Source organism: Diabrotica undecimpunctata, chromosome 5, assembly GCF_040954645.1.
Source record: "Diabrotica undecimpunctata isolate CICGRU chromosome 5, icDiaUnde3, whole genome shotgun sequence".
Classification (NCBI taxonomy): domain Eukaryota; kingdom Metazoa; phylum Arthropoda; class Insecta; order Coleoptera; family Chrysomelidae; genus Diabrotica; species Diabrotica undecimpunctata.
This window is the reverse complement of record NC_092807.1, coordinates 35,004,455-35,031,311: the sequence shown is the minus strand read 5'-3', so window position 1 is coordinate 35,031,311 and position 26,857 is coordinate 35,004,455. Positions and strand designations below refer to the sequence as shown.

Genomic DNA, 26,857 nt, shown 5'->3' with positions numbered 1-26,857 from the left:
TCCTTCGCATTACTTATTATTTTTTTGATTAGTTTTAACAGTTTACTGGGTGTTATCCTCTCCTGGTGATTTTCTATTTTTTCATTTTGTTAATGCTTTCTTTACTTCTTACTCCTCAAAATTTATTCCTTCGTTTGTCGTCACTTCTGGTATTGGTGGTTAATTATGGTCACCTTTAGCAAATATGAATCGAAAGCGGTCTGCCTCTGTTACTTTCTGAATGTGTTCCGTTTTTGTTAGTCTTTTCTTTGTCCTGTGATTATTCTCCATATTCCTTTTTGTGTTTTTTAAAAGTCGTGTTTCATCTGTTTTAAGAAGCTCTAGCATTGTTCCATTTTTGTTTATCTGACTAAAGTATTCGTTTCAGTTCCGATTCGTTTATAGTGGCTGTATGCCTGTTGTGTTTGTTGTGTTCTGTACTGTAAAAAGCTTTCTTATTTTCTTCACATTTTATCTTCAGTTACTGTCTATACCATGGGGTTTTCTTTTTTAATATATTAGTTTTCATTACTTTTCTCTCCTCAAGTGATTCTGCTATTGTGTTAATTACGTTATTGTAAAGTTTTTTCCAGCTTTATCGATGTTATTGTTTTTAAATATTTCATTTCCAATAATCTTCTCTGCTATTCATTTTTCTGTGTGAGTATTCCATAAGTTTTGTATTTAGTCCTTCGACTCTGATTTTTGTTTGTGTTGGCGCTGCTCTCTTAAGTGGAAAGTTATTCATGATGATTCTACTTCTTGGATGTGAAGTATTTTATGATGATTCCACTTCTTGAGTGTGAAGTATTTCATGATGACTTACCATTCTTAAAAAAGGAATACTGCTCAAAGAAACAATGTACCCCATCAGAAAAGGGGCAGAAATCAGGACAAGTGAAAAATGTCCAAAACCCAGATGAGAACTACATGGAATATCAGATCGCTCAACTTAAGGGACCAAAAAATAACTCAGGTGCTGAAATAGAAACAAATAGACATTTCCTGACGAAACAAAAAAAGAGGAAAAGGGCAATCAAAATGAGGTGAATACATATTATATACAGTGGAGTAGCAGAAGAAAACAGGGCCAAAGAAAGTGCAGCCTAAGCAATACACCTAAGGTACCAAAATTATATCAAGGAGCGTCAATACATATCAGAAAGGATTGTAACAGCAAAGATAAGAATGGAGAAGGAAGACCTGAACATCATTGGAGTATACCGCCAAGAAAAGATCAAACCTCAAACAAGAAGGGAAACGTTTTATAACGAATTACTAGTGGTAGATCATACAGAATTCCATATAAAGTATTTAAAACAACTGTTAAAAATAATAAATACTCCCAACTATTTTACCAATCTAAAAACTAGATTGACTATATTTTGCTACGAAAACGCACTGCAGACAAATAAATGTTTTCAGTAATGTCAGTTTTTATAGTTTCGTTCGTAGATTGACGTCAGCAAATAAGTAAATCAGGTTTATGAAATTTTGTAAGACCAATGACCAATGTCAGACCAATGTACACACAACCAAACTTATATGGAATCACCATGTATTTCAAACCAATATTTATTTCTTTTGAAAAAACTTGTTATTGTTGCGAAGAATAAAGGCTTTTATAAAAATAAACAAACCAATAAAAAAATAAGATAACACAACCCGGCATGGTGTTGGCATAAATTAGTGTCTTCAATACCAAAACTGGAACATTGGAAATTGGCCAAATGTGCTATTTTCAGACGAAACCAGGATTTGTGTAAATTCATAGGACCGATGAATTGGTGTACTTAGAGGGCGAGAAAGACAAACAAGAGTAGAAACAGCCAGAACTGTTCACAGACATAAAGGAGGAAGTGCTATATTCTGAGAAGTAATATGGTCGGTGAAAAAACTCCTTTACTTTTCATTCAAACAACGTTAATAACTCGCAGGTATGTTGATTTGATTGTAGAACCTGTAGTTAGATTCTGAAAAATTGCATTGGGAAGAAATTTAATTTTCATGCATGATAATGCACCTCCACATACCAGCAGAGTCACTACAGACTTCCTTGAAGCAGAAGATATCACTATTCGGTAGTGGCCTGCCTGCTCACCCGACCTAAACCGTATAGAGCATTTGTTAGGGATATTCCACAAAACACCGTAGAGCTAGTACAAGCTGCTCTTGAAGAAAGGAAACTACCAACCACAATAAAATATTGACAATTTGTTTAGGAGCATGCCCACGCGAATTGGAGCTAGCATAAGGCATAGCATTAGTAACACCGACTACGAAAAAAAAACGTAAATAAATAATTTAAACATCATACATTGAACATTGAAATTTTGTATGTTATTGACTTTAAAACAAATAATTTAGATTTTATTATTTAAGAATTTATATTATGTTTCTTTAATTTTTATATATTGGTAATTAAATTGCTTAAAAAAAATATTTTTTGACTTCGTAAATTGGTTTTTTTAATTCGCTTAAAATAAAAAGAAATATCAGATGATTCCATATAGTTTTGTTGTGTGTAAACATGAAGCTCGCGTATATAGACATATTAGAAATATTTTTATCTCTTAAATATTTCAAACCTGATAGAAATATAGAAAAAGTATTAACTAATGCGTTTCTTTAGACGCGCTACATCTGTCCATACCTGCACAAGGCTTGCCGAATGGTGAGGCTGCGCTACAGCATCCCGCATATCCAGGTATGCAGCCGGCGTATCCAGGTGTTGGTGAGTGTTCATTTTTTTATATTAATGTTAAATACATGCCATATTGTCTTTTTGAGAGAATGTCTCATATGGTTTAGAACAATAAAATAAATATGTTAGTAAAGTATTAGAAATTTCCAAATATACTTCAAAACTAATTGTATTGTAATAGCAAACGAAAGTATGCAATATAAATTAAGATCGTTTTCTAATATGAACACGTCATTTTTCCCTTCGTTTCTCATTTTGAAATCAATATTTACCATCTCTTTTACTTTAAAGCATGAAATGTTTAATTTTGAGAAAGATATCTATTTGAAAACGATGTTAGAGAATGAAAGGTTGCAAAGGAACTCTTCTTTGCTCTTAAATATTCTTCCAGATAAACAAAACATATAATACTGACAAAGTGAAACTTAAAATTTCTTTTTTATAGTTTGTTTAAAGTAATTTTTTATTTCGAAAACTCATTTAGTACATTGTTCATAAATAATAATTGTTTTTCATTTAGTAACAATCAAGAATTACCAGCTTAGTTCTTAAAATTCCGATGTAAACTTTTTATACTACTCTGTTTCGTATTTTGTCTATACTTGAGATTTTTCTAATGCTTTCTAGCACTTTTTTACAGCATTCTTGTTTTTATTTTCATATCCCTTTTCTCAATGTTTACAATATGTTTTCTTCTCCTCTTGTTTTTTTTTTGGTAGGGCTCGGTTCTGTTTAATCTCAGTTACTTAGCCTTCTTCTTATCTCTTCTGGAAACTTCTTTTTAACAGTAACCATCAGTACCATCATTTTGGTTATCTACCTAGTAGTCTTCGTCTGTCTGGAATTCGAGTATTAGTCTATGTTGCCCATATTTCTTCCCTTATCCTGTCAATATGATATCTACAAGATATTCACCCGCATTAACCTTTTTTATTTGTTTTAAACGTTGTAATGTTTGGCATTTCTTTCCTCAGGTAGCTATAGCTTCATCCTTCAACTTGTATCAACAGGCTCTATCCAAGTTAAGTAGGACGCCGGCCAACTTCCTTGGATCCAAGTAGTGTCTTCTTCTTCTTTAGGTGCCGTCTTCTTAGCGAAGGTTGGCGATGACCTCTGCAAAGTCTTCCCTATTTTGGGCTCTCCTTATTAAACTTTGAAAGTCTAATCCTGTCCAATCTTTGATGTTGCGCAGCCAGGTCATTTGTCGTCTACCCGGGCCGCGTCTGCCTTCTATTTTCCCTTCTGATATAAGCTGAAGGAAGTTATACCTGTTGTGTCTAAATATGTGTCCAAGATAAGACGTTATACGCTTCTTTACAATTTCTGTGAGTTCACGTTCTCTATGCATACGCCTTAAAACTTCTTCATTTCTAACGCGGTCGGTCCATGGAATTTTCAGCATACGACGAAATACCCACATCTCAAAGCTCTCTAAACGTCGTAACGAGCTGACTGTTAACGTCCAAGCTTCCACGCCGTGTAATAGTACACTACATAACACTTTATCATGCGGTATCGTAGGGACAAATCAAGATTACGGGTAGTGAGTAACTGTCGCATCTTTAAGAAGGTGTTTCTTGCCTGTTCTATTCTACATTTAACCTCTTGTTCTTGCTCTAACGTTTCATGTATCCAACAGCCTAGATACTTAAACTTTTTCACTTGTTCAACTAGATTGTTGTTGACTAGTATGTTTATAACTGGTGTGTGTTTTTTTGAAATTACCATTGTTTTGGTTTTGTTTACATTCACCTTAAGGCCGTATAGTTCTCCTTCTCGCACTACTTTGGTTAACAGAATTTGTAGTAGTGTAGTATTGTAAAATTAAAATGGCGACGTTGTCCAAAATTCGCAAACGAGAAGTAAACACTTTCTTTTTTACTCATTTTTTCTGAATTTCAAGCTTATGTATCAGAGTATCAGCAACACCTTCCACAATCACTTCCGCTATCTTTACAATGGTTATTTGATAACCAAGTAATTTAACCGTAGCAACCAGCTTGGTACAAGTACACTTGTACTTGTACAAGTTGGAATCCAAGCATTCTTGGATCGTGTCGACCCGCCTTAAGTTATCCTCCTTTCATAACTGGCCGCACCGTACTGATGACGAGCAAATCAGAAATCCGTACTTACGGTTGCCTTCCATCGACATACCTATTTTGTTTTTTGTTTTCCTGTTTGTGAGACATGCCATTACATTTTACCTTTATTATTCACAATATCATATAACCTTTTGAAATAAAACATATCCGTCAAGGGTTATTTTGTGGGCATAAATCGTAATATTAGATGATTTAAAGTGTTTAAACTCTAAACTCGCTGTAGTTTATGCCATTTGTGTTTTATTTTTATTTGCAGCCTTTGTTAACATAACATTTCGTACTTAACCTTTCGCCGGTGCTCTTGCACCGATGGAATTATAAGAGACAGCTACAAGATAATTAAATTAATATCTATACTTCTTCTTCAAGTGCCATCTCCGCGGCGGAGGTCGGCAATCATCATAGCTATTCGGACTTTTGAGACGGCTGCTCTGAAAAGTTTATTTGATGTACATCCGTACTACTCTCTCAGTTTGCGCAGCCATGACATTCTACGCCTCCCTATGCTTCTCTTTCCTTGGATTTTTCCCTGCATAAAACGTTTTTTTCCTCTCCACGTGTAATATGTACGAGATATTCCAATTTTCTTGTTATAATTATATTTAAAATTTCTATTTCTTTATTCATCTTTCTCAGAACCTCTTTGTTTGTGACGTGTTCTGTCCACGATATTTTCAGAATTCTTCTATACACCCACAGCTCGAATGATTCCAGTTTTTTTATTGATGTCGCATTTAAGGTCCAAGATTCCATTCCATAAAATAAAGTCGAAAAAACATAGCACCTCGCCAACCTAATTCTTAGTTCCAATTTTAAATCCCTTGTACATAGCACTCTTCTCATTTTGTTGAAATTTGCTCTAGCCTTTTCTATTCTGATTTTGATCTCCTGAATGTAATCATTTGTGGAGTTAATCATTGTTCCCAGATATGCATATTTGTCCACTTGTTCGACGTTGGTTCCGTTTATTAAAAGATTATCGTTATTTCTTTGAGTTTTCGATATGCTCATACATTTCGTCTTCTTGACATTCATTGTTAGACCATACTCTTTTCCATAATCCGCTATTCTGGTCACCAGTCTCTAAAGATTTTCAATATTTTCGGCTAAGATCACAGTGTCGTCCACATATCTAATGTTGTTAATGGAAACTCCATTTACCTTTATTCCAGCTGTTTTACCCTCAAGAGCGTTTTTCAAAATCTCTTCGGAATAGGCATTAAAAAGAATTGGCGACAATACTCATCCCTGTCTCACTCCACATCTTATTTCAATTTCTTCTGACAGCTGTTCGTTTACACGTACTTTTGCTCGCGGTTTATAGTATAAATTTGATATGATTCTGAGGTCGTTGTAATCAATCTTCTTTGATTTCAGGACATTCATTAATTGTTTATGTCGTACGTTATCGAATGCTTTAATATAGTCAATAAAACATACGTATATATCTTGATTGACGTCCAGGCATCTTTGTATCAGTATATTAAGTGAAAAAAGAGCTTCACCCTTTCCTAGGCCTTTGCCAAAACCAAATTGTGTATCATTAACGTCTATGTCCAGTTTGTGATATATTCGGTTATGAATGACTTTTAGTAGTAGCTTTAGCACATGAGACATCAAGCTAATGGTGCGGTAATGGTGCTAATGGTGCGCCATTAGCTTAAATATCTATACAGTATTATCGATAAAGAGTTCACTTACTAATCAAAACATAAGTAATTGGAATGATCTTCTTTATAAACTGGCACAAGACAACAGGGTGTCTTTAATACCGGTGCCGGGGCGTGAGAAAGTGGAAAGGAACGAACAAGCAGACTTGTTAGCAAAGTGAAACTAAAAAGGAACCTATGTTGACCCAGAACCATTCTATGGCTTCACTTAAGACGCTTCAAGATATAATATTAAGCCACGTAAGGGTAAATACATAGAAAGAAACTAATAAAAAGTGTCGATAGAATACTTTTTCGCAACCCGACAAACCTCAAAAATAAAGTGTCACAAAAATGGTGACTCCGTACTAACGCCTGAAAAAATACCTATACAATATGAGTAAACTGAGGAAGAAACTGCCATACATATCATTTGAGAATATCATTCGTCTAGTGAAGTTTCAGAAAGAGATCCAACTTCCAGTAAGGAAACTACTGGTTTTCATAAAAAGCATAAGACTTCTTGGTAAAATTTAATGGAAGAATAGAATTAGTTCAATGGTCATACGACTAAATGCCAGAGGCTCGTTTGTTGCCTGAAAACAGAAGTAGGAGAAGTCATTTATTAGTCTAAAAATGTTGCTTGATCTACATATAAAGTTAAAAGGCCAATATCGTATTGAAATTGTTGTTTCTTATTGTTACAGTTTTTGGTAAATGTGTGGTACATTCTTATTTCAATTAAATTAAAATCCTATGCGCAATACCTCACCTAAAGCTTATAAGAAAACAGTAAGTTCTGCAAAAGCTTTCTTGCTGTTTTGAAGGTTTACCTATCGCCTTCTGATTGGGCTATTTAGACATATCTAGGGCAGAAAACTCTATTTGGGGTAAAGATACAGTCTTCGACCGGAGTTGCCCCTGCTGTAGTTGTCGTCTCTCCGTTCGGCTCGCGAATACGGATAAGAATACGGCCGAGGTCAGAAGGCCCTGCCTGTCGTAAGAGGCGACTATTGGGTAGGAATCGAGAGGTGGAGAGCCGTCGCTTGAGGTGTCGGGTTAGTAGAAACGCACACGGTCGTTTAGACGACACGGTCACCGGTCTACATTCCTAGTATCTGAGACGAGACTCTCGTGGGACCACTCTACTCTCATTCCAAGAGAACCTCTCGAGGTTGAACGATCTGAGCCCGTACACGCCTTTCTTGGCCTTGTGTCAAGCGTGGTGTGGGTGCCCCGGCACGTACCCGTCAGGAGATTCAAGAGTGGTAGAGGAGAGATCCTCGGCGGCGACCTGTCTACGTGCGAGGTGAAAATTCCTCTGCCTGCTTCGCCTATCCGCCCGTAGGTGGGATAACGGGTAGGTGAGGTAATCGCAACACAGGTACTACGGGGAAGGTGAAGCCCCACGAAACGTTTCTGGTATACGTAGCGTGGCACCTTCATTTTGGTGTCGGACTCGTAGGGGCAGTGGATTCATTAACGGTCGTTTAGCCGAAAGGCCAGGTAGACCAGGGTCCTGCCAGTTCTTTAATTGGAGAGCACAAACGCTTTGCAATGTAGTTGCCGTCTACATATTTATTTGTGGGTTCACTCAAAAATCACTCATTTTTTGAGTTCTCTTATGGGCCATATATTTGTCTTGTCTGCATTTTAATGCTATGAGTGGGAACAAGGCTATAATCTCCCAGAGCACCCTACTCTCTTAAGTATCAAGTAAAAAATCTTTTTTTCGTGCCATGCATTCGCAAAGTTTTACAGCTCGGGATTGGAGAGCACAATAGATGCAGAATACATATCACTACTTGCTGTTTTGGTGGTAGTACTGCTTTCCGTTAATTTGCCGTTAATTTTTAATGGTGTAGGTATGCATGTATGTCCTATTTAATTAACAAATTTACTGTTAATTCCATAGCTGCAGCTGCTATGTCATGTTCTCAGTTGATCCGCAGTTGTTTATTTGGTTCCTGGTGCACACTTTTCCCATGGTCGTACATATTCCACAGGTTTGATTCGTTTGATATGTATCGTTCTTTGTGAAAACTTTTCTTAAATTTTGTGTATATATGTGTATTTTTTTATTGAATCAAATGAAACTAAGATACTATGGTGTTAACACTGAATTTTTCTTTTAGACCAAAACCCAAATTCCGTTACATATTTCTCTCATGAAGCAACTGGTATGTATATAATTGTTGTCTCTAAACTGTATATTTATGTATTAATATGTAGCTTGTGTCCTATCTAAATGTTTAAATGTTATTCAACGATGTTGTCTGTTTTTGTTGCTTTGGACTAATTACATTTTTTTAAGATCACTCGACACATTTCATATATTTCTTAAAAATGCAGAGATAAATAATTGGTTACTGTTTAAAAAAATTAAACTTAGTTTTAATATATTACGGACAAAAATTTAATAAATATATAATTTAAGATATGCAGCCTAGACTTATTGTATTTGGTAGCTGGTCAAAATAGTCCCAGAAAATATTTTCAAAGAAATATCTCCCTAGGAAACAAAAAAAAAATAGAATCAAACTCGTTGATCAATGTTCTACATTTATTACCGGATTAATATTCAATAATGGTGAACTGTCAGTTTTATATATTTCAGTCATGGCTTACCTAAAATTTGTAAAAATTTAGATACCTAATTAATAATCTGCTTTGACAAATGAAAATATCTCAAAAACTACTAAATTTAGACATAGGGAATATTAAATAAAAATTGAAGTATGGTAATGGAACTTTTCAATAATGACATAAAACACGGGGTGTTCTATTTAAAATTACTGAGAAAAACATGTACTTACTGTTTACTCACCCTAAATTCGATATTAAGAAAATTAGCAATATCAATCATTTTTGAAAATTGTTACTGTTGTTATTGGGCTTCGTTTTAATTATAGAGGGTGGTGAACTTGTTACGATTTTCATAGAAAATTGTTTATAACTTTGTAAATGCAAAACTTTATGTTGTTGTGATGAGGAAGTAAAAAACATTTCGAATATGAAATATAATACAGGGTGTTCCCTACAACACCAAGGATGTTGAATCAACCGAAATGGATTTCTTGATGGAAATCTGTAGGTTAAAGAGACTCCATATATAAAAATAAAGGGACAAAACAAAGGATAGGAACAAGATATACTGAATTACATACAAGAAAAACTTTTAATTTGGTATGGACACAATATACGAGCAGATGATTGGATACTAAAAATCTCGGAATGAAGTCTAATTGAAACAAAAAGTGGAAGTAGATCACGAAGATAGTGGAGAAACGAATTGAACGAAGCCAATTCGAATATCGCCATTCCCCTATACGTATTTCGTGGTTTTCTAGTCATCAGGAAGGACTCATGAATACTAAAATTGAAAAGAAACGTTTGGTTATACCTGAGAATTATTTTGACATAATATACCAGCGTTGAAGTCTTATGTTGAAGTTGAAATCCAAGCTTACTAGAAGCTAAAGGACGATGTTAGGAATATCTTTATTTCTACCATACATCATCAGCTTACCCATGCAAAATAGTAATATTCGCACAGAATAAAGATAAAGATAAACGAGATATTTCTAGAGCTGTCAGTAACAAGTCAAAATTTGATGAATAGAAAGATAAAATATGATTAGAAACGAAAGAAGAAAATAACAATGTTATGTTAAGAAAATATAGAGCAAAAAAAAAAAGTTAAAAATTAAATAAAGCTGGACACAGTTAGTTAAATAGCGCCGTTAAGTTCGGTAAGGCCGGTCACTATCATTTACACCTGACAGGTATGCCTGAATATTTAAGCGTGTCAGGTGTACCTCATAGTGTGTGGCGGAAATATCTAGCCTCTCATACAACATGAAGGCGACCTAAGAACTGATGAAAATTCGTTCTGCCTACCGGGTGAGTAGACTTCATGTTGCGTAGTCAGTTCATCAGGTGTATCTGAACAGGTCCCACTTATTAACCATCCTTTGATGTGGATAGTGTACATTTTTAGGTTAAAGCTTTGTAATTTTGAGTTAGTTTACTGTTGTGTTCGTTAAGTTTTTTTTATCAACTAAAACAATTAATATAGATACATATTAAAAAATGGCGCAACGAAATAATGAAGTTCTTGGAGATTTCATTAAAAGTTATAAAAGTGAACCTGGCTTGTGGAAAGTAAAAGATAAAGACTGTCATAGTACACAGGAGATAAGGGAAATTCTGTATACAGAAAATTATTAGTGAATCAATTAGAGAAAAGAGAGCCTGACGTAAACGAAACCACGTCAGTTTTTCGTGTGGGAACATAGCTGCTCTCATGTCTGTATACTTCTTCTCAATCAAGGGAGATACCAACTAGTTGTACACTAATTCGATCAGGTGCAGAAAACTGTTATAATCAGATGGTTGATGTCTTAATTTATTCATGAGATTGATATCTTCTTCTTTGTGTGCCGTGCTTGTATTCAAGCGTTGGCTATCGTCATATTGACAAGCTGATGAAATGATTCTCGGTCGGCAGCTAGATGAAACAGTTCATCGACCGTTCGACCTGTCTATTGTCTAATGTTACGCAGCCAGGACAGTTGTTTTCTTCCGACCCAACGTTTTCCTTCAATTTTGCCCTGAATGATTAACCGGAGTAAGAGATATTTAGGTCCTCTCATTATATGACCGAAGTATTGGACCTTTCTCATTTTGATGATGTTGATCAATGCTCGCTCTTTGTGCACGGTCTCTAGCACACGTTCGCTAGCACGCGTTTGATATGGGTAAATTTATTTCTTCACTAATCCTTACACCATTATTTGCGTTTCTTTCGTCTGTTTTTTTCGCAAAAATTACACAAAATAAAAAAAAAAAGGTCAAATCATCTTCTGAAGAATCCATGCGGAACTGACAATCTTGACAGGTAAACATGAAGAATGTGACCCCGTGACGTACCTGTCAGTTATACCTTTTTGTGAGTGGCCAATCTTAAGTAGACACATAGTGCCCACTGTTGCTTTTTGCATGTACGATGACCTTTATATAACATGTAAAGCCATCCGAAAGGGAGATTATATATGTTCAATCTAGAACTCGCTGGTTTCTCCCTAATGCATGATATGTATATTATCATAAAAAAAATAAAGAGTAGACTATATAAAACTCTATTTAAAAATAAGTAAAAGCAAAAGACAAATATTTGATATATAATATAATATAATAATAATATATATATAATAATTGAAATGAGTTTACGAAAGGTAAAAGAATATTCGTAAGGAAAACACAGCTGTTTGAGATTACTAAACATTCTGAGAATAATTGTGGATATCTATATCACACAAACTAAACCGCCTATCAAAATTTCTACAATAGAAATTTTGAGTAGGTATGCTAAAATATGATACAAGAAAGAACAAGCTTGGCTTTAACAGCTGATTGCTACTTAAATACAATAAAACGAAATATAATGATTTTATCAAACACAACGTTTAATTATTATAATAATTCTTTAACACACGTCTCTGTTGACTGAGCAACCTCCACACCTACTGACTGGAACGACTGTTTTTAACTCACTGAGCAGCCTCCACCCCTACTGGATAGACCGACTGTCTGTAATTAAGTGATACAGCCGTTGGGTCAAGAGTTGTATTGTACAAGTTGACGCTCGGTGTGGGCGATAATTACCCAGCTATCTGCACTTTTAACGAAAGCCATTCATTTTTCTATCATTCTTGGTTAACATACAATGTATGAAAGAACAGTCTTTTGTCTGTAACAATGTATTACAACCGTTTATTGTTCTATGGTGTCTGTGTTTTTGTACGGGGAATCTTGGCTTAATATAAGGGGAAAATATTAACTAACAAAAAGTCTGTCAATGTTTTATAAAGGTTTATAAACAGTTGCGACATCCACACAACTCTGGAAAAAAAAATAAAGGATTGTAAATAAGTAGCAGAAGGGGTGTTTTCAAGTTTAATATTAATAAAAATCACACATAACAGTTTTATTTACTTCTGCATGGACTAATAAATATTAAGACTAAGTATTACAGTCTGGAAGAATATTTTAAAAAAATAGTACGAAAATTTCAGATAATCTATGTCACAAGTAAAAATTACATGGTTTATACTTAAAAATGAATTATTTTGACTGACTGGTTATAAAAGTTAATAATCATGTCAACTAACTTGATCAAAATAACTCTTTGATAACTTATAACAATTAAACTATTGATATTTTTAAGTAAACTATATAATATTCAATCAGGTAATAGTAAAGCCATAAGAATATTGTTATCTAGATGTTCATGAAAAATTTAGATGTGTCACATAAAATTTGAGTACATTAAAGAATCATTTAATTATTATGTTTTAAACCGAATTTATCATAAACAACGATTTATACGTAACCAAATTTTACATGTTTTTTAGTAGAGTATGTACGGGTATGTAGGTTAAACAAACAAACAAATGGGCGCTGCCATTAGCTACTTTTGTTTAATGTATAATGTATATATGGCAAACAGCTGGAATAATCCAGGAGTATTGGTAAACATTATGGAAAATTTTAATAATATGTTAGTATGAGAATATAAAAGTTTTAAATTATAAAATATGTCTAGATAAAAATATAAATATTATTCAGAGCCTTGAAACGCTTACTATTTATTATACAGACCTAAGTTACCTAGTACGCTGAAGTATGTCACACAAACTTTCTGACTCATCTAGACATTGCGAGATGTAGCTCTGTTTGTATGGTTTAATATATACAGTGCTAGTCAACAGTCCGTTACCCCCCTCGTATCTTTTGAACGGTTATTGTTATAATAGTAAAATTTGGAGGGAGGTAATAAGCAGACAATGATCATACTGCAGAAATAAACAGCCGACTAGAGATTGCCAGATCGGCATTTATACGAATGAAGCCACTCCTAACGCGCAAAAATCTAAATTTGGAGATCAGACTTCGTACCATTCGCTGTTATATATTTTCAATATTATTATATGGAGCTGAGACTTGGACATTAAAAAAATGCAATTTAAAAAGAATCGAGGCTTTCGAACTCTGGTTTTACCGCAGAGTATTAAAAATATCATGGACTGATAGAATTACAAATAAAGAAGTACTGGAGAGGGTTGGTAAAGAAACAGAACTAATCACCACTATACAAATCAGAAAATATGAAATTTTAAGACTCATAATACCTACAGGAAAAGATTCAAGAAAGAAGATTTGTTGGCCAAAGACAGAACTCATGGTTGAAGAATCTACGTAAGTGGTATCAATGCAGATCGATTGGTTTGTTTAGAGCAGCAAGTTCAAAAATAAAAATAGCCATTATGATTGCCAACCTCCGTAGGGAGACGGCACTCTAAAAAAAAAAGAATAAACAGACGTAGGCTTCTCAACTAGTCATAACATGTGACGTAATAGTGACAGATGACGTTACAGCGCCACTCTGATAGATAATTTTAAATGGGACCTTATGGCAACTGATACCTCGTTTGACAGGTACTGAAAATACCTATTCAGTCATAATAATTTTGTTTGAGTTTAAGCTCATTTTGATAAATAAATAGATAAATACAAAAATTGTAGCTTCTCATTTAATTAATAAATATTTAACAACCGGTTCTTATAGTAAGTATTCAAAATGTGATCCATCTACTTCCTGACAGTAATGCATCCTATTTCTAAACTCTTGCCTTACTCGTTCAAATGTGTCAGTTGTTCCAAATTGTCAATATTGTCGGGTGCTGTATCGTAAACTTTAGATTTCGAGTATCCTCACAGAAAAAAATCTAATGGTGTCAGGTCCGGTGACCGAGCTGGCCATTCTATCGTACCTCGTCATCAAATCCATTTACCACAATATTCCTCATCTAGATAACGTCTTACTGTACCATAATGGTGTGCAGGAGCACCATCTTGTTGAAACGTTATTTCCAAGTTGCCGAATTCATCTGGATTATCCTCCAGAATTTCAAGTATTAACGGTTCAATTGCATTTTGTAACATCTCCAGATACACTTCACCGATTAAGTTGGTATTGAGGGAAACAGGCCCAACTATGTGGTTTCTCAAAATACCTGCCCAAACATTTTTTTTTTTGGAAATTGAGTATGTGTGTTACGAAAGACATAAGGATTTGTGTCACTTCAATACCTCACGTTGTGTGTGTTAACATTTCCGTTGAGAGAAAAAATACTTTTGTCACTAAAACAAATTGTTTTTATGTAATCGGGTTGTTGGTTAATTTTATTGGACATATTTTCACAAAATTTCTCTGGAGATAATGTGAATAACTGTGGAGAAATTGTATCGCCTTGTCTCAATCACGTGTTCTCCGCATTCTAACATTGCGTTTCCGTATATATGTTTTAACAGGTTCATATATCTTGCATATATCCTTGGGTTATACATTGGTTTAAATACGGCCCACAGTTAAACGGAATCTAAGGCCTTGTGATAGTGAACAAAGGCTACTTGTTCTGGCGTTCTGAATCTGTTCTATAGTGCTATATTCTTTTAGGAAACCTGTTTGTTCTAAAGGTTTATAGCTTTAAAATTTATTGAATAGCCTGTTAGTAACAATTTGTATTGTTAATAATTATGTTTTTTGCATAACCACACGTAATATAGCTACTTGGAAGTATGGCAATTAATGAATTATCTAAATATGCGTGCTAAATATCAACAATATCGACCAAATATTAACACAACGGTACTTGCCTAAACAGTAACTTTACGATGGTACTAGGAATATTAAAAATCTTCAACATTTTATTAAATTTCTTATTAAAAACTAGTTTGAAAGAAAGCTGACTTTTCAGCTCATAAACATTTATAATAACTTTAATATTTTGTATGGCAAATGCTTATAAGTAGGCTCAATGAACAGCTGCTAACAACTGTTCTTAGTAATGATGCAATGCGCCCTGGACGTTTGGAACGGCATCTACTTACAAACCATTCTTTTATTGCCAAAAAAAGCAGCCCAAAACGTATGAAACTTGACTCTACTGCAAATTTTCGTGTTGAAAATGAGAAAGCTATGGAAGCATCATAAAAAATAGCACTTTTGATAGTTAAAGACAAGAAACCACATACTATTGGTGAGTAACTAATTAAACCTTGTTTACTTACTGCTTGTAGTACCGTACTTAGTGAAGACAGTTGTAAGAAAGTAGAAAAAATTTCTCTCTTAAACGACACAATAAACCGTAAAATTGATGGCTCTGGATTTGAAAAATCAACTATTGCAAAAATTAAAAAGTTCACCGTTTTTTTCTTTGCAGTGTGACGAAACAACTGATATTTCAAAGCATGCACAGTTGTTGTTTTACTGTCGATTTTTATTGACAGAAAACGGTTCCTGGAGGAAATATTGTTTTCGACATCTCTTGTAACAACAACTAAAGCCATTGACATATTTTCTGCTCTTAAACATTTTTTAGTAATCAATAAACTTCCATGGGAGAAAGTAATTGGCATATGTACTGATGGGGCCCAAGCCACGAAGGATGTCGATTTGGATTTATGGAATTGGCAAAAAAGAAGAACCCTAGGATAATTGGTTCTCACTGCCTTATTCACAGACAAACTTTAGCTAGTCAGACTTTACCTGAACCTCTCAACGTCACATTAAACTTAGTAATTAAAATAGTTACATCACCGTTAGAACCACATCAAATCCAGCGCATTAAACACTAGGCTCTTTCAGACATTATGTCAAGAACTGAATATTGATCAGGAAACCGTCCTGTTTCACACAGAAGTCCGGTGGTTATCCAAAGGAAATATGCGTGCAAGATTGCAAAATTGAAATTTTGTTAATGACTTCAAAACAAGAAGTTCTTAACAGAAGATTTACAGATGATAAAAATATCTTTTACTTTTTTAATTTTTCTGACTTTTTGAGACACTTAATGTCCTGAATCTGAAACTTCAAGGCCGTAAAAACCTCTTAAATACTTATGATGCAATTAAGGGGTTTATAGAAAAATATCGCTTTGGAAACGCCGCCTTCACAGTTCCAAGCCAAACTTTTATTCTTTTCCTAAACTGAACGACCTCCTCGATGATATTCAAACCCTTCCACTACATCTAGTTTCGGATTTGAAATACTTTATATCACGGCATTTAGAAGAACTGAAAAATCAAATTCGAAAGTACTTTCCAGATGTTAGCTCGGAAAACTGGAATTTTAAGTTGACAAGGGATCCTTTTCATATCGAAGTTGACATTCTTCCAGTTTTCCTTCAAGAGCAGTCAATTGACCTAAAATGTGATTCACAAGCAAAAGCAGCTTTTGCAAAACATGGATTTGGAAGAATTTTAGTTAACCTACTTTCCTGTTTACCCAGAAGTGGCTTTAGTATCTGCGAAGTTATTAGTCCAGTTTTCATCCACATATCTTTGCGAATCTGTTTTTGCATTGGCGTATATAAAATCAAAATACCGTTCAAGGCTGGACGTTAAAAGTGACTTGAGGTGTGCTCTGACACAGTTTCAACCGAATATCGAAAAACTTGTCAAAAACAGACAATACCAACCCTCTCATTGAAAGTGCAAAAACACTCATATAAGACTTTCAACTTTATATGCGTATTTGATTTTTTGATTATTCTTTTTCTCAAATAAATTAATGAACAAACTTTCGTATTTAAATATATCTGGATTTTTATTTTGCATCCCAGCTTTTGCTAACGTACAGTTAGTATCGTCAGTTTCACAATTTCACTGTTCTAACTTGAACCAACCAATTATTGACTGGAGGGGAGGCGTGAGCTTTCTTCAGTGTTCAAAGGGGGCGCCAGTGATAAAACATTGAGAACCGCTGCTATATACCATTAGAAATTACTAGGTGGTTTTATGATGAAGAAAAAGTATTAAATAGAAATTTTTAAGGCAAAAACGTTCACAGAACCAGAAATAAAACGAAAAATGTTTTAATACGATAATAAAACACGCGTATAATAGAGCTCTCTATAATAAATTGAAAATACACAATTTAGCGACAAATATATAGAATTTTCTATAAAGACGTCTAACAACTTCCCTTAGTATAAATACTAAATAATATTGGTGAACATAATACAGAAATATGAAGAGCTCTATTTATTATTAACCCGTTTTTGTTATCCAGCAATTTCCATTATATAAAAATATGCATTATTTTCCAATGACATTAATGCAGCTATATAATTACGGGACCATTTGCTGACGTCATCTAATCATTCTCCAGGTTCTTACAATATATGTTTATGACAATGAATATATATGATTGCATGCTACATCACTAATTTACGTTTTTATGTATTTCGTTATTGATCAACAGTCTTACACAAAGCAATACATAAATAATTTATCAAGTTCTGATAATAAAAATAAATATTACGCGTACGGTTGGTACGTTATTAGAGTATGATTTGATTGAATACTAAATAATGTAATAATGACCTTTTTTACATATAAATGTGACAGGTGTGATCAATTTGAAAAATAATAATTGATGTTTATAGTATACCAGCCATTTCTGCTTTTAATAAAAAAAGATCAATACAAATACATATAAATTATACCCAAATTGAGCTGTAGATAATATTCACGGTTTTCATAAAAAACTGATTTTCCCTAAAATGTTATATTGAGGCTTTTTCTGACAGGAAATAAAAAACTGTTTGGTAAGGAATATAACGAGATACAAAATAATGAGATTGATTTGAGAGAACAAAGTAAACAATCAACTTAAGTGTGTCCTTTGTATATATTTGACAAGCTAGAACAATGTTGACGTATTGTGTTAAAAGGTAAATACTTTTTTATCTTATTTTACATGCTTTTTGAACATACGAAACAACTTCATACAGACAAGGTCTGCTCTAATTTATACAGGGTGTAACAAAAAGGTAGGTCATAAAATCAATCGCATATTCTGGGACCAAAAATAGTTCGATTGAACCTAACTTACCTTAGTACATATGTGCACATAAAAAAAGTTACAGCTTTTGAAGTTAAAAAATGAAAATCGATTTTTCCAATATATCAAAAACTGATAGAGATTTTATATTGAAAATAAAGTGGTTTTCTTATGGCAGAAATATCTTTAAAAAATAACAGTGAAATTTGTACATCCCTTAAAATATCCCTTAAACCCTCCCAAATATTTGTATATGTTCGAATGAAATTGTTATTGTGGTAAAGCTTATTTTAAATCGCGTGGCGAGCCCTTAAGAGCGTAGGCTCAAAATTTCGGGCCAATGCTTTTTAAATGCATTCTTTTTTTTCTAATTTTGAGAAAACTAATAAGTATTTTTTAAAAATTTAAACGCAAAATGAAAGAATACATTATTACTGAGGGCCGAAAGTCCTTGAAAACTCCTCTAATGTTTATTTTAATAAGTTGAAGGGGTGAAAAATAAGAGAAAATTTAGTGCGATTTTTAATTTCTAATATCTCATTCAAAAATTTTTTTTGTTTATTCTAAAGGACTTTCGGCCCTCGGTAATAACGTAATCTTTCATTCTGCGTTTAAATTTTGTAAAAATATTTGATAGTTTTCTCACTATTCGAAAAAAACGAATGCATTTAAAAAGCATTGGCCCGAAATTTTGCGCCTACGCATTTAAACGAAATAGTTAATGGCGCGCACAATAGAATATGTATGATCAGACCCATGCAATGGCATTGCAATATTAAACAAATTAAATTATTTGTAATCGCAATAATTACAAAATTATTACTCACTTAAATAATAAATGAAGTTTAATTGTACACAGATTGTTTTATAGATACCAAACTTTTTGTTTTTTATAATACCATCTTTAATAATTGATACTTTATAAAGTTTGGTAAAAGTTAATTCTAATTTAGTATCAGTAACCTTAAAACCATAATTATAAAGTCAATATTAATGACTCCTTAACGACTCGTTAAGGATATACAAAGAACTGTCTCATTATGTTGTCGAGTCTCAACAAGAAAGATGCTACCACGCGTATTAGAACTATTTTGTAAAATTGAGATGGTTAAGTGTAGTACGAATAAACAGATCAGATTGACACCAGAATCCAAAGGAATAGTTTACAATGTATTTAAATATATGCAAATACCATTTCCTGAAGATAATCGAACCAGTATTAAACAACGTGTGAGTGAAGCTACTTCAGTATCTTTTCGTACAGTAGAAAGGATCATTCAACAAGTATGTTAACAAACGCAGAGTCAAATAATATACTAAAATTTCCAGCTACAACAATTGCTAAAAGGAATGCAACGGTGACAGACTTGAGGGAGTATGACAAACAGTTCATTAGAAATACCATTCCTCGTTTTCATGGGTCTGAACGTTGTCGTGTATCATTGAAGCTTTTGCAGAAAGGGCTTGAAGAGGTGTACGAGTGGACTAGAAGTGTGAGTTCTCTATACAGAATTGTGAAAGATTTGAGATTTAAATGGAAGAAAACGAAAGATAATCGACGTTTATTAATTGAACGGAATAATATTCGTGCTCTACGCATTAAATATTTGGACAGAATTAAATATTACAGAAGCGACATTAAGTCAATTGTATATGTTGATGAAACCTATGTACATGCAGGACACACTACGCCAAACAGATGACAGTGGCAAAGGATTGTTCAAAAACATTTCAAAAGGAAGTAGGTTGGTTATCGTATATGGTGGTGGGGAGATGGGTTACATACAGAATGCCCTTTTGATTTTTAAGTTGGGAGCTAAAACAGGTGATATCTGTTGTTGTTACTGATAATGCGTCATATGATATTGTACAAATTAATAAAGCACCCACCAGTAATTCTAATAAAATGGATATCATATCTTGGTTTACAGAAAAAAATTGCCATTTGTAACGTCAATACTAAAACCGCAATTGTATGAAATCATCAATCGATACAAATAAGATCATATTCAATATAAATTTGATAAAGTGTTGCAAGAATGTGGACATGTTTCTTTAAAACTTCCGCCATATCATCCAGACTTGTACCCTATAGAAATAATTTGGGCGCAAATAAAAAATGAAGTTGCAAAACAAACTGGTAGATAACTGGAAGAAAGTGTGGGAACATGTTGTCAAGGTTGAAGACAAGTATTTGGAAAGTGAACGTCGCATAGATGTAATTACTGAAGAACTAAGGATTGATTTAAATGATTCTAGTGACGACGACAGTACATCTGATTAAAAAAGTGAATAATATAATTTAACATTACGATGTACCTATGTATCCTATGTATCTTCTTCAAATTATTATGTGTTTGTATATACTTTTGGTCGACCATTATTATTACTAACAAGTAGCGGTCGCATTGTGCCTGTCTCTCGTAAACGACGGTCGATGGAAGGAAACAATCGTCTGCCTGGTGTATTTCGATTAGAAAATTGTTCTGCATAACACCTTGTAGCTGCTGCACTATTTCCTTGGCATTCACCTGTAATTACCAAATTACCAATAATTATCTAAAACCCTAATATAACCTGCTTAAACTTACCCAGAATTAAATGCATGTCTGCCATTTTTGAAAACATGTACACCATTGTAATAGAAAATTTAGAATAATCTTAAATGCACAATAGCTGGAATATTTATTTATTACTGACAATATGTATTGTTGATGCTACTATTTAATACATAGTAACCATAGCAACAAGTGTTATACAGCCGACTAGAGAATTTTTAAAACATTATAAAAAAGTAGCCCCATCTCGATAAAAACTGGCTTATCGAAAAAGTACTAGGAGGCAAAAAACTTTTATAAATGTGTTTAACTAATGGTACCACGATAATAATTAAATTAGAATGTATACAAACATTTGGGATGTTTAAGGGAACAAAACCCCCCATAAAATTTTTATGGAGCGTACAAAATTCACTGTTATTTTTTTAGATATTCCTGCCATAAGAAAGCCACATGTCTATTTTCAAAATAAACTCTCTAACAGTTTTCGATATATTGGAAAAAATCGATTTTCATTTTGTAACTTTAAAGAGCTGCAACTTGTGTGCGCATTTATCCTAAGCTAAGTTAGGTTCAATCGAACTATTTTTGGTCCCAGAATACGTGATTTAACTTACGACCCACCTTTTTGTTACACCCTGTATATTAGAGCTACGAAAATAAAAATTTAAAATATATGACAATATGTTTTTAACATAAAATCTACCAAATGTTTCGCTTGTTTGTGATACACAGAGTGCAACACAAGTCTGGAAATACGGCTCTCTTTTATTGATGGTCCGAATTATACAAAAATAGGGATACACTTATTTTGCAATATGAAGATTTGAAATTTAATGTTTGTAACGTTGCCAGATTTACCATTTTTCTAATATTATTAGTCACTTTGGCTCTTTAAATACAGTACCCCCTGCATATTGTACCTTTATTGAAATCGCCACTTCAATACTAGTTCAACCCTATACAATACTTTTGATTTTATGATATGGATTCATCGATAATTTTTAAACTTGCTGGTTTAGTTTTATAAATTCTACTTTTCAAGTATCCTCAATAAAATAATCTTTAGGATTCAAATTAGGTGCACGAGGAGGCCATTTAATACTACCTAATCTAACAATCCATCATCCGAAAAATGTTTGAATTAAACAATGCCGAACATATACACCAAAATGAGCCAGAGCTTCTAATCCAGTAAAATAAGGCAAAAAAGGGGGCAAACCTCGGAATGAAAGATAATAAGCTGAAAATTTGCATACGTCTTTATTTTGATGGTATAAAACTTACCTCAAAAGTCTCATATAATCACGTGTCCGCGACTTAAGATATTAAAGGTCTCAAAGGTCACGAAAATGAGTTTTCTGCAAATATCTCGTTTTCCTTACACTTTATGACATTTAAGGTGGTAAGAAAAATTGTAGAATGGAAAATTCTCTTCAATTTTTGTTCCAAGTACTTTTATGTACCTTCAACCCTTCTTAAGATAGAGCGCAAAGAGTGGGGGACCGCTTACCTGTATATACGGTAACGCGAAGTCAGCCAGTAGGATTCAATAAATAATAAGTTATATAGTTAATTATTCACTTAAAATACTATTATTATCATTAAATTTTTATTATTTATTATTTAATAAACTATATTTATAGATATTAATTATAAAATATATATTTTTTATATAATATTTATTTTATTTTTAACAAACATACAATATTAAATAAAATACTTTTCGTCCATATTACTACGAATATTATATCTCGAAATACAAATCTCTTGTACGGCGGTTGCTGTTTCTGCGAAGCTGTAGCAGATGCTCCTTTGTTATATATGACCTAACCAGTTTTTTTTTAATATGACTTTCTACACACCGTGGCGAATGAGTTTGGGACTTCTATATACGCACAATAGCGGTGGAGGGATATTTCACTTGATGATGGGAATGGTAGGGTAGAGCTATTTCTCTGCGTTAGTATTTCTTTACCGAAAAAAATTTATTTTATCGTTCAGTTGAAAACGACATCTTAGCATCGACAGACGTATAATTTTGAGTAAATATTTTTAATTGCAATGGCTGATTTGTGTTTTATTTGTAACAAGTTAATACAAGAATTATTTGAAAATGGAGTACGTATTTTCTTAGCAGCATATAATGCTCCAACATCAGAAGACGATATAGACTCTTTTCGATACACCCAGTTCATCAAATCAACAAGACTCAACAAACCAGTGCAGTTATCAAGTCTTCCACCTTCAAGTGCAGCAGCTCGTCAGCATATCATTCGTGTCTATTATCAGACCCAAATTTGGTTGGGAAATGATTTAGAACCCCAAGAATTCGGCTGGGTAATGCAAAATGAATTTCTGGAACCAATAACAACATTATTACCGCTAGCACCAGAAGAACTGCTGAATACAATATTTTGCAATTGCAAGAAAGGTTGTGGTTCTAATTGCGGATGCAGGAAATCAGGATTGCAATGTACTTTAATTTGTGGGCAGTGTAATGGACAATCATGTCTAAACCCTTCATCAACTCAGATGATTTCAATGAAGAAAGTGAATATGCACCTGATATTCTTGAATATTTTTATTCTGATACTTTAATAAACGAGAATGATGATGATGAATCCGATATTAAGCAGTCAGAGGAAGAAGAAGAAGAAGACGATGAAGAAGAAAATTAATACAAAAATATTAACCATACATAATAAAAGAATATATATTATATTTGTAACTTTAATAAATCGATTATTGGATTAATAAATAAATATATAATTTAAAAAAATAATAAATATGATTTTTTCAGTATTTAATTAAATATAAAAATGATTATTGTTGAATTCTGCACTTGATCTTAATTTATCGTATATACAGCTGGTAAAAATATCATTACAGTTCATTTGAAATATTTCATTTAATATTGTATGTTTGTTAAAAATAAAATAAATATTATATAAAAAATATATATTTTATAATTAATATCTATAAATATATTTTATTAAATAATAAATAATAAAAATTTAATGATAATAATAGTATTTTAAGTGAATAATTAACTATATAACTTATTATTTATTGAATCCTACTGGCTGACTTCGCGTTACCGTATACACAGGTAAGCGGTTCCCCACTCTTTGCGCTCTATCTTAAGAAGGGTTGAAGGTACATAAAAGTACTTGAGACAAAAATTGAAGAGAATTTTCCATTCTACAATTTTTCTTACCACCTTAAATGTCATAAAGTGTAAGGGAAACGAGATATTTGCAGAAAACTTATTTTCGTGACCTTTGACCTTAAATATCTTAAGTTGCGGACACGTGATTATATGAGACTTTTGAGGTAAGTTTTATACCATCAAAATAAAGACGTATGCAAATTTTCAGCTTATTATTATTCATTCCGCGGTTGCATCCTTATTTTACTGGACTATTCCTCTTACTGAAACCATATCTTATTAAAATTTATTCCAAATTTCCTTCTTAAGGCAGGTACACTTTTATTTCTAAGAAGCATTTGATAATTATTGCTTGTTAAATTATTTTCTGTAAAAAATATTCCAATTAACTAAGTTTCCACTCTACCCGACCATACATTTAGTTTTTGTGGTGATTAAGTATGGTTTTCACGTACCCAATCAATATCTTAAATTTTGGCGATTTACATTCCCACACAGAGTAAATATTGCTCCTTCGGAAAAACATATCTTGTTAACGAAGTTCTCGTCAGTTACAATTCTATTCAGTTTACTATACTGTAATCTACAGTCGTAGTCACCTTCATTTAATGCTTGCAACAACTGGATTTTTAGAGTTTATATAAATTCTTATGTAATATACGCAAGACTGAGGAATGATCTACATCATGTGTTTTGTCAGCTCTGCGTGAGGATGTATGTAAATCTTCAACGAAACTACATTATATCTAAAGTTTTATTGTAATTTATAACAGTTTTTGCTCTACCTGTTCGAATGCCATCTTTTGCTCGTCAAGTTGCCTCAAAGCATAATAATTGTTTGTACCGTCGCCTAATGGATCGTTAATAGGTATAGGTAATAGGTATTAGTAAGGGTATCAAAAAGTTAGATTTCCAGGTTCTCTTTGTGAAACTTTATTTCGACGATCTGATCCTAGCAACACCACTCGACAAGAGATTGCGCACATTAACAGTGTTTTCAACAGCTTTTATGTTTGTCTCCAATTCACATGTGAATTTGAGGTTGATAATAGCATCAAATAGAATTTTTAGATATTCAAATCATATTTTCAACAAGAAGGGAAATAGCGCAGATGAAATCAGGGAAAGAATAAACAAGGGCAGAGCAGCGACCCGTGCCTTAAACTCTCTTCTCTGGCAAAAAACCATTCGACGAGAAACCAAAAAACACATTTACGGTAGTATAGTCCAAAGTATTACACTTTACGGTTCGGAAGTATGGGACATCACCAAAGCTAATAGAAACAAACTTATGACGACAGAAATGGATTATCTGAGACGAAGCTGCGGTAGATCGAAGCTGGAGAGAGTTAGAAACGAACAAATAAGAAACGAAATGAAAATGGAGCGAAATATCAATGATGACATAGAAAGAAAACAATTAATCTGGTTCGGACATGTTAAAAGAATGCCAGAGTACAGATGGCCTAGAAGAGTACTGAAATGGATCCCTCCTGAAAGAAGAAAGAGAGGACGACCACGGAGAAGTTGGCGCAACGATATTGATGAAGCAATGGCGGCAAGAGACTTAGAAGAGGCAACTGCATATGACAGAAAAAGATGGAAATTGGGGGCGGAGAAGCGGCGACAGCCGTAATAAATCCGTTATTATATATAAATCATATTGGGCACTACCTGTTACAAAAGAAATGCCTAGCAACCGTTTCTTAAATTATCACTCTGCACAGATATAAATATAACCTCGTACAATTCCTTAGTGCTTGAGTTGTCAACATTCGTTGACATATGCGATACACAAAGATGAGTTTCTTAATCTTCTTAAATCCGTTCTCATTAATAACTACTATGTCATTTTTATCATCAACAAATATATATTTCCAAAAGCTGCCGCCATTCTATTACAGACGCACCCAATGGTGTAGAATTAGCGTTTATTTGCAATAACATACAGATGAACAATTCCTCTTTCACCCCAGAACGAGCCAAAAATATTCTTCTCTCCCATACTTCCCACAAATCACTAATAAGCTTACCAAACTTTTCAAGAACATACCAGTCAAAATTGCCTTAAAAAACACCAGAACTGTAGGAAAATTGTTTTCGAAGACCAAAACTCCATTGACCTATTGACAAAAGGTTAACAAAAGCGACATTAGGAGTTCCAAATCCTCTTGTGCCCTCGCACAACATGCCATTTCAACCAAACACGTAATCGACTTCACAAAGGTCAAAATACCAAACAACAAAATTACCATAAGAGTTTATGAACTCCCTGAAATATGCCATATTCTAAAACATCCCTAAATAAAAGAACCGAAATTTGAGCTGTAATTTTTTGTTACAAGTTATAATTTTAAATAGCAGCTATTTTAAAATTTCAAACACCGCTCGAAACACTCGTAATGTCAATACGTACTAGCCCGCCGTGTGCGTGCTTGTTGATTCTGCAAGGGCGAAAAGATATTTTTTTTATTGCTGGTTAACCCAATGAAAAAGAACGTTTCTTCCATTTATTTCAATAGTAAATTGTCAAAATAGGTTTATACTTTCTACTTGTGCGCATCTGTTAGATAAATAAGTACCATGTAAAAGTTATAAGCACTCAAAGTTATGCCTTAAAATTTTAAGCTATAAACTTTATATAGCACTTTTAATGTATTTTTAGTCATACTTTACGATGGAACTAGTTGTCCTTAAATGACCATAAATGAATGATGGAACAGCGAAAAATTTTACATACGAGAATAGTTTTCATTTATGCACCCTTAGGGTGCGTTCA

At 33.3% G+C, this 26,857-nt stretch overlaps 1 protein-coding gene across 1 annotated transcript in view; it reads left to right on the top strand.

The window, feature by feature from the left end:
- The window catches only part of bru3 (CUGBP Elav-like family member bruno 3), a 540,316-nt gene that overhangs the window by 469,910 nt on the left and 43,549 nt on the right, over positions 1 to 26,857 (top strand). The window contains exons 8-9 of the mRNA XM_072531874.1: positions 2,612 to 2,713; positions 8,573 to 8,617. Of these exons, the coding sequence (XP_072387975.1) occupies positions 2,612 to 2,713; positions 8,573 to 8,617 (147 nt within the window). The remainder of the gene's footprint in view (positions 1 to 2,611; positions 2,714 to 8,572; positions 8,618 to 26,857) is intronic.